Below are 9679 nucleotides of genomic sequence, written 5' to 3'. Positions count from 1 at the left end.
ATATATACATATATATCATATATCATATATATACATATATATCATATATCATATATATACATATATATCACACACCCACTCACAAACACATATAGGACATCCCCAGCCATAGAAACCATGCAAAACAGATATTGGAACATGATCCTATTGAATCCTGTCAAACTTTTTAACCATACCAGCATGGAAGACAAATGTTAAAAGATGTGAACTAGCAAAGCTATACCTATCGGCTGCTCTATTTATCTATATTCCATTATACCTACTGTCTGTCACCTCACAGCATACACTAAATACTTTCCTCAGTCCTTCAATCCTCCTTATCCTAAACTGCAGATCCCTGGAACATTCCCTACTTAGGATTTTCCTCCAGATATCAAACTGCAGCTGTTCAATATAAAAGAGAAAAACTAATAGACAGCTATATGATGGTTGATGGTGAGGAGAAAGTAATGGAAAAGAAAGGAAGAGAGACATCTCCATGATGATTGTTGATAAGAAGAGAGTAATGGAAGAGAGAGAGGGTGAGAGTAATGAGAGAGAAAGTTATCAACAGCTACATGGTAATTGTTGGTAAGGAGATTGACTAGAAGCAGCACCAATGGCATGCATCAGGCTCACTTGTCTGTTGATGGCTTGCTCAAGTTCTGGGTGCTGCCTCTTTCTGAAATTAGTAATAAAAAAAAAAAGAACACTTAAATGGCATAATGTTTGAAGCTGATAATATTTAAAGCTATTATTTTTACTTTCAGGCAATCATCAGTCAAGTATTGTTACGACTGCTGCAGATCTGCACATGTACACCTGAAGACATGCACTCGCTGCAAAGCCGTTTCCTACTGCAGTAAAAAGTGTAAATCAACAGCATGGTCAGACAGGCATAAAGGCGAATGCCAAGACATAGCTGAAAACAGTAGAGTATTTCTTGTTTGTTTGAAAATTTCTAATTTTCAGTTTTTCAGTTTGTGTGAGGGAACTCAGGAACAAAGAAAGTAGTTTTGACAGGTGGTGGAGTAGCAAAATCAATTTGAGAGGTGGATGACAAAATATGTTGCAGTATTTAGTTATGGCACTTTACATCTTGAGTTCAATTCCCACTGAGGTCAGCTCTGCCTTTATCTTTTTGGAGTCAATAAGATATAATACCATCAAGTACTGAAGTCAATGGTAGTGATTAACCCCTCTCCTCAAAATCGATGGCCTTGTGCTTAAATCAGAAACCATTCACAGCCAGTCATTATTGCATTAAACTTTAATTTATTATTCATGGTTGTGTGACCCTGTAGAGATTTCTTTAATGACTTAGGATGGTTGTTGATTAGCCCTAGCCTAATCAATGTAGCCATCAACTGCTTACAACAACAATGGCATGGCTTACAAAGCTTTCACTTTTATGAAGCATTGTAAAACCCATATAATATAGTCACTGAAATGAACAGAGTTAATGAGACAAATACCGCAGTCACCCATTACTATCCTTATAAACTATAGACTTTTAAAATTAAAAATCCCCATAATGGAGGTATTGTCTGAATGGTTTAGGGGTCGTTTTATGTTCAATAAACTTGTAACTGGGGTATTAAATACCAGAAAGATGACATGTTTGTTACTTTATAGGGGAGAGGTTGATGTGTAACACCATCTTCTGTCATCACTACAAACATTGAAAATGTAAATGATCTGTTGTGAGATATAAACTCCACTGAAATTCTCAGTTCAATTGCCTCAAAACTACTCTATTAATACTCTGAGTACAAATGTAGAACCTTTCTCTACTGATACTTCTTAAGGTTATCTCTACAGATTTTTGATAGAAATTATAGCCAGCACTAATTTTGTTTTGACGTTTCATATCTGAGTATGCCTAAAGTAAACAACAATGAGATCAAAGATCAAGGGTATTCAGATATGAAACATTGTAGCAAAATCAGTGCTGGCTGTTATTTCTACAGAAAATCTGTAGAGACAACCTTAACAAGTGATGTTATAGCACTGCTAACACAATAGAACACGATATTCTTTTCTACTCTGGGCACAAGGCCCAAAATTTTTGGGGAGGTGGGGGCCAGTCGATTAGATCGACCCCAGTGCGTAACTGGTACTTAATTTATCAACCCTGGAAGGATGAAAGGCAAAGTCGACCTCAGCGGAATTTGAACTCAAAACGTAAAGGCAGATGAAATACTGCTAAGCATTTTGCCTGGTGTGTTAACATTTCTGCCAGCTTACCACCTTAGTAGAACGCAATACTGACATGTAAAAGCATTTAATATTTTTTGTAGTATATTATGGTTCCATAACGAAATATGGTGTCCCTACAAGTCATTAATATCAACTGATACTCTTCTTCAAATGTCACAACTGAATACAACTCTGTGATTTCAATGCTTACAACTCTTCTTGAAGATTCTTATACTTACTCCATATTGATGCTGTTAGTGCAGATACCAAATTCTTTGCAGTCTTTAACTCTGTACATCAAATGATCTCATCCTTTATCTGTAATTCCTAAACAATACACAGACCCCAGTTTTGTACTATTTACATTAAATGTCCCTGGCAGCAAATGCACTTCATCTTTGAGTCATCTGAGACTGCGCACTGAAACAGTAACCAAAACCCTTTTTTAGACATGTTGAGGAAGGGCATCCAGCTGTAGAAACTCTGCCAAATCAGACTGGAGCCTGGTGTAGCCATCTGGTTTCACCAGTCCTCAGTCAAATCGTCCAACCCATGCTAGCATGGAAAGCGGACGTTAAACGACGATGATGATGATGTTCCACCACTCTTGTCACACATGTGTGTCTTCTATACTACAAGGTAGCTATATTTGTGTCTTCTATAGACAACAGATTTTGTTCTCCAATGAAAGCTGGCCCACTTTGAATGTCAGATCTTACTGTCTTCAAAAACAAAAGGAAACACATGACCATGTTGTCTTACATATACCTAAAAAGCCAGAACAGTCATGAATAAAATGCTTTTAATTCTAGGGCTTCTTGGTCATTTTTGAGCTCAGATTAAACAATAGCAGTAACAACAACATAATCCTTTCTACTATAGACATGAAGCTTAGAATTTGTGGGGAGAGGATAGAGTTGATTATCTACCCCAGTGCTCAATTGCTACTAAGGATGAAGGGCAAACTTGACCTCAGTGAAATGTGAACTCGACATACAGACAAAATATTCAGTGTGCTAACAATTCTACCGTCTCGTCATCTTAATAATGATTTCAAATTTTAGCACAAGGCCAGCAATTTCGGGCGAGTGGGTAAGTTGATTATATCAACTTCAGCGGTCAACTGGTGGTCAATTTTATAGACTCTGAAAGGATGAAAGGCAGAGTCAACTCTGGTGGAAGTTGAACTCAGAATGTGAAGACAGACAAAATACCACTCGGCACTTTGCCTGACATGCCAACAATTTTGCCAGCTCGCCACCTAGATAATAATATAATGAAGCTTTTTCACTATATTATAATATTTAAAACACACACACACACATATATGTATGTATGTATCAGTGTATATCATGAAATTTGAACCTTAAAAATTTGGCCCCAAACCAAGGATTATCATAGATAATTCTGCAACTCGCAAGCATAACTTGTGTGTCCTCTGCTTTTGGTAATTGTTTAAGTTGTTTCAGGCGGTGAGCTGGCAGAAATATTAGCATGCCGGGCGAAATGCCTAGCAGTATTTCATCTGTCTTCGTGTTCTGAGCTCAAATTCTGCCAAGATCGACTTTGCCTTTCATCCTTTCGGGGTCGATTAAATAAGTACCAGTTACGCACTGGGGTCGATGTAATCGACTTAATTCGTCTGTCTGTTCTTGTTTGTCCCCTCTGTGTGTAGCCCCTTGTGGGCAGTAAAGAAATAAGAAACTTTAGCACACCAGGCGAAATGCCTAGCGGTATTTCATCTGTCTTTACATTCTGAGTTCAAATTCCGCCGAGGTCAACTTTGCTTTTTGTCCTTTCAGGGTCGATAAATTAAGTACCAGTTGCGTACTGAGATCGATCTAATCAACTGGCCCCCTCCCCAAAAATTTTGGGCTTTGTACCTAGAGTAGAAAAGAATTGTTTAAGTTTACTATGTATTCGCAAACAGGCAGAGACACTCTTTCAGCTCTCCATCCTGTGACTCAGCTAGACATTGAGAACAAGACAGCTGGAAAGAGAGGGGGAGGAGAAGAGAGAGGGGGGCTGCACCAACACCTAGTAAGTACTCAATATAGCAGAGTAGAGTGGAGTAATCTGAAATGAATTGCCTTGTTCAAGAATCCAACATGATACTCACTTCAGGAGTCATACATATGACCCTATGAATGTGAGACCAGCATCCATAATCACCAGGCAATGTACTAAAGGGACAAAAACTTTGGACTCACCTTAAGTGCAAATATTAAATATGAAAGGGCATGTTTTTGTGTAGATACTTATCCTGTGAACAACTGCATTACCGTATTATTCATGAATATGTTCATATGTTCTTTGGTCACCTGCAATTTGTTTTACATCTATTTTACAGGAAGAGGAAAGAAGAATGCAGCTGATGTAAGTTGTTTTGTAGATATATATATGTCTTTTTTTTTTTTTTTTTTTTTAATTTATCTTTACTGAAATTATTACTTTGAAAACTAGAAATAAGAATTTTCACCAAATTTTCCCAACACCTTACCATAATGTTCTATTAAAATGTCAAACTGTTACAACCAACCAGAAGGTTTGATATGCTAAAATTGGTAAAGAAGGGAAAATTGGAAAAAAAAAAATGTAAAGTTTGAAAAGGAAACTCCATGGTTGCTTTTTTCATGCTTTGCTAGAGCAAATATTTCAAGCATTAACATTAATCAATGAATCCTATTTTCTAAGTTGTTAAGTGTAAGCATAGCCTTGTTGTTATGAAGTTCACTTCACAACTTCATGGTTTTGGGTGTTCAACCCTCACTGCACTGCAAATTAAGTGTCTTCTGTAACCTTGAACCAACCAGTTCCATGTGAATAAATTTGGTTGAATCTCCAGGAAGCCTATCGTATACATCATCATCATTAGCATCATTTCACGTCTACTTTCCGTGCAGGCATGGGATGGACACTTGAATAGGATTCAACAAACTGAAGAATTATGTCTCTTTTACCATGTCCTGATTTTTATCAATGGATGCCCTTCCTAATGCCAATCACCTCACAGAGTGTATTGAGTGCTTTTTTTTTTTTCTTAACATCAACAACATTAGTGAGATTGCCTTATAATAAAGCTAAAGAGCCTCAACTAAGAAGGAAAATTGTGCAAAAGCAGGTGAATTCATGCTAAGTGTTGAGGAGTTAAAGCATGATGAGAGAAACAGAAACAGGTTTGTTGTTGTGAGGAGATTAATGACTACCTTTTATTTTATCTATTCCTACTTAAACAGGAACAAACTTTACTGTGGTAGTTACCATGAGAGAAGCTCTCATATTAGGTTTTTAGTGCAAAATGTGCTCTTGTTTATATCACTAGTAAAGAGATAAATCCCTGCTACCTCCAGCACTGCGACCACCAGATTATGTGATTTCGACCTTGTTTGGTCTTATCAGTGATGGACACTCGACTACTAGAGGCAGCAGTGATTCATCTCCCCATCAGCGATATGTAGAATGAAAGTGCCAAAACTGGCACTGGTGTCATGATTAGCCAGTGATATATATATATATGTAATAGCGACAGAGACAGTATTAATACTGAGAGGTAATATTTATGCCCACTTAAACAAAGATGTTCTGTTAGAACAAACTATACTGCAGTAGATACCATGAGAGAAAACTCTCACAGTGTTTTTTTTTTTTTTGTGTGCAAAATACACTCTTGTTTATATCGCTTGTGGGGAGATAAATCCCTTATTATATATATGTGGGTGGAGTCAGGAAGAGAGTGGTATAAGAATAATGAACAGAAGAGAGTATGGAGACAGAAGACCCTAATGTGTAGGTGTGTAAGATCACAGGAATATGAGGTGGGGAAAGTAAGAGGTGGTTAGAAATAAGGGTGGGGTGGATGTAGTAAACGATGAACAAGTGTGGATGTAGTTGATGGTAAAAATGAGTGATAAGGATGGTCTTGAGAACGAGGGGAGGATGTCAATAGAAGCTTCTCAAAGGATAGGGAATGGTAACTGGCAGCACAGAAACAGTGATGAGCAGCAGAATAATAGAGAAGACAGAAGATAAATGAAGGGAAGAGGGACAGCAAGATGAGGATGGGGCCAGTGAGTAAATGTTGCAAGAAGAGTTTTGGGAGTTAAATGAGAGATGGATAGAGAAAATGGTGGAGTTGGTCAGAGGTGTTGGTATAGTGGGGAATGCAGCCTATGGTGGGCAAGGGTCACATCTCTACCCCACTATCAGCTCTTCTTTTAACCATTGTATGTACTGATTCTAAACTTTCTCATCTCCCCCATCATCTCTTCTACATATCTAACCATGCCCTCTGCTACTGAGAGGAAAACATTTGATTTGTGCATGTTGAATATTCCTTTTACTGCCTATCTCCTCCCGCACCTTTGAGGATATATTCTGACTTCTCATCTACCTTATTTCTCCTTCGTGCACCTCTTTTACCCTCTCATGAGCTACACCTCCTCCTACTCAACCTACTTCACTGTATTTATCATTCTCTGACTAACATCCTCACATTACTTCGTCCTTTTCCCTCCTATTACATCTTTCTTAACTCTGTCTCTTTTACTCACTCCGCTACTACCATCTCAAAGCAATAAACTTGTGTAACACCAGCTTTGATTCTGTTACATTGCCCAGATCATGCAGGCATGGAAGATTGATGTAAAATGACAATAATAATGACAACATTAATGATGACAACAATGTATGATTGATTAAACTGATTGTGTTGCAAAAACTATAAGTCACTATGTTGTGAATGTCATACCTTATTATAGAGGCTGTTGTGCCTACTGTATTTCATTCTGCAAACTGTGTTGTAAGTGTTATACTTCAGTGTCTGGAGTTTTTAATAGAAAGCCATCATTATAGTTGGTTATGAACGTAATCCTTCACTATATGGAATGTGTTGTAAATAGGAAGCTTTTATTATCAGAGTTTGGAGCTGTACTTGTTTAGTAAATAACTTGTTTGGTAAATAACATTTACGTTTCGTTTTTTTTTTGTGTCAAAATATTCATCATTCATCTGCAACATGGTCACTAACACAATTTCAATGCAATTTTGGAAATGTTAATGCTAGTAATGACAGAACATCGTACTTTCTCTCCCACTCAATAGCAGAAATATCCTTAGATATATGTGAGAGTGGAGAAGGCCATCTCAGCAAGAATAAGCAGTGTTACTGGAAATATAATTTCATTAACTACATTGAATTAGGATCATCATAGATGTTAGTTGATGTAAAAAAAGTATGGAATTGGTTTGTGAGAGTAAGAAGGTGTTACTCCATAATGTCAATGTTGAGGATTTGGGTTTGTTCTTATCTGTGACATATAGTAAGAAACACATATACAGACATAGCCTAATGAACTCCTACTTGACTACAACTTGAAATCCTGTTATCAGCTTAGCTATGAAAGACTCCCTGAGAATACTGTGTTGGTTGAACTAAACCCGTCTCCCTTCATATAACTGTTCCTAGCATAGGCACAAGGCCAAAATTTTGTGAGAAATGGTTTTCTTGATTATATTGAGCCTAATGCTTGACTGGTAACTTATTTTGTTGACTCTGGCGACATGAAATTGACCTCATTGGGATTTGACTACAGTACCCAAAGAGCCAAATGAAACACAGCAAAGCATTTCGTCCAGCGCTCTGGCACAGAACTATAATTGCAAATGTAGTCAATGTCAGCATTTAAATTCTTCAGCACATTTTTTAAATACACAAAAGGCGGTGCTAGAGAGGTCACCAAACATCTTTGTAGTGAAATGTGATAAACAAATGAAACAAAAATTAGCTATGTATAATATTGGTTTCAAATTTTGGCACAAGGCCAGTAAGTTTGGCAGAGTGGGGAAAGTCAATTACATTGGCTTCAGTACTCAGCTAGTAGTCATTTTATTGACCCCCAAAAGGATGAAAGGCAAGGCAACTTCAGAACTATGTAAAAGCGGACAAAATCCCACTAAGCATTTTGCCCAGCATGCTAACAATTCTGCCAGTTCATTGCTTTACAGCTACATGTAATATTAATATAACATGTAATATTAATATAGCATTGTAATGTTGATAAGTCGGTGATATTAACCTTGTCATAAAAACAGTTCTTCACACTGAAGGTCAAGTGGATGAAGAACATGCTAAGTTTCATCTGTAACAGTAAAAAAAATCAGTAGTGACCACAGCTTCCAGAAACTTCAAAAGGAAATTACCTGAATTTGACACAGAGTTATGGATACAGAATGTAACCGTCAGCGCATTACAGTGTGTGTGTGTGTGTGTGTGTGTGTGTGTGTGTGTGTGTGTGCACGCGTGCACATGTATGTAGGCATATGGAAATGAAAATAAACAGATAGACATACAGACGGATAGGTACATAGGTAGGAGTCCACCAAGATTCAGTCCTCAGCCCCCTCCTATTTATCATAGTCCTCCAGGCAATAACAGAGGAGTTCAAGACAGGATGCCCCTGGGAGCTCCTCTATGCTGATGACCTTGCACTAATTGCTGAGTCACTATCAGAACTAGAGTAGAAGTTTCAGGTGTGGAAGCAAGGACCAGAATCGAAGGGCCTTAGAGTCAACCTAGCTAAAACCAAAGTCCTAATAAGTAGGAAGGTAGACAAAACACAAACCCCTTCAGGTAGACTGCTGAGGACATGTGTAGGCTCGCAAGGAATGAAGCCAGTATGATCCGATGGATGTGTAATGTCAGTGTGCATACTAGACAGAGTGTAAGTACCTTGAGCTAGGTTGACTCTAAGGCCTCGATCTGTAGAAAAGGCGTAGGTAGAAACTCTATAAGATGTACTCAGTGCAAGCTATGGACACATAAGAGGTGCAGCAATATCAAAGGCAGGTTAACTAGGAAGTTAGTTTTTGTATGTGGCAGATGTTCAGGTGCAATAAACACTGAATATGTGCAGAAAACAACTTTGGCCACATTCCAGGGAGAAAAACTAGACTTAGTTGATAGCTTCTGCTATCTAGGTGACCAAGTCAGTAGTGAGGGAGGGTGCACTGAAAGTGTAGCTGCTAGAATAAGAATAGCCTGGGCTAAGTTCAGAGAATTCTTACCTCTGCTAGTGACAAGGGGCCTCTCACTCAGAGTAAAAGGCAGACTGTATGACGCATGTGTACGAGCAGCCATGCTACATGGCAGTGAAACATAGGCTGTGACTGCTGAGGACATACGTAGGCTCACAAGGAATGAAGCCAGTATGCTCCGATGGAGGTGTAATGTCAGTGTGCATACTAGACAGAGTGTCAGTACCTTGAGAGAAAAGTTGAACATTAGAAGCATCAGATGTGGTGTGCAAGAGAGACGACTGCGCTGGTATGGTCATGTGGCAAGAATGAATGAGGATAGCTGTGTGAAAAAGTGCCACACCCTAGCGGTTGAGGGAACCTGTGGAAGAGGTAGGCTCAGGAAGACCTGGGATGAGGTGGTGAAGCACGACCTTTGAACATTGGGCCTCACCGAGGCAATAACTTCTGACCGAGACCTTTGGAAATA

The 9679-nt window shown here is 38.4% G+C and overlaps 1 protein-coding gene across 1 annotated transcript in view; it reads left to right on the top strand.

Moving 5' to 3' along the window:
* Nucleotides 1–9679, top strand: part of LOC106874171 (ankyrin repeat and MYND domain-containing protein 1) — an 84310-nt gene that overhangs the window by 73328 nt on the left and 1303 nt on the right. Inside the window, exons 14-15 of the mRNA XM_052969145.1 lie at nt 708–910; nt 4529–4554. Of these exons, the coding sequence (XP_052825105.1) occupies nt 708–910; nt 4529–4554 (229 nt within the window). The remainder of the gene's footprint in view (nt 1–707; nt 911–4528; nt 4555–9679) is intronic.

Source organism: Octopus bimaculoides, chromosome 7, assembly GCF_001194135.2.
Source record: "Octopus bimaculoides isolate UCB-OBI-ISO-001 chromosome 7, ASM119413v2, whole genome shotgun sequence".
Lineage (NCBI taxonomy): Eukaryota > Metazoa > Mollusca > Cephalopoda > Octopoda > Octopodidae > Octopus > Octopus bimaculoides.
Note: the sequence above shows the minus strand (reverse complement) of the source record. Positions and strands in the feature narration are given on the sequence as shown.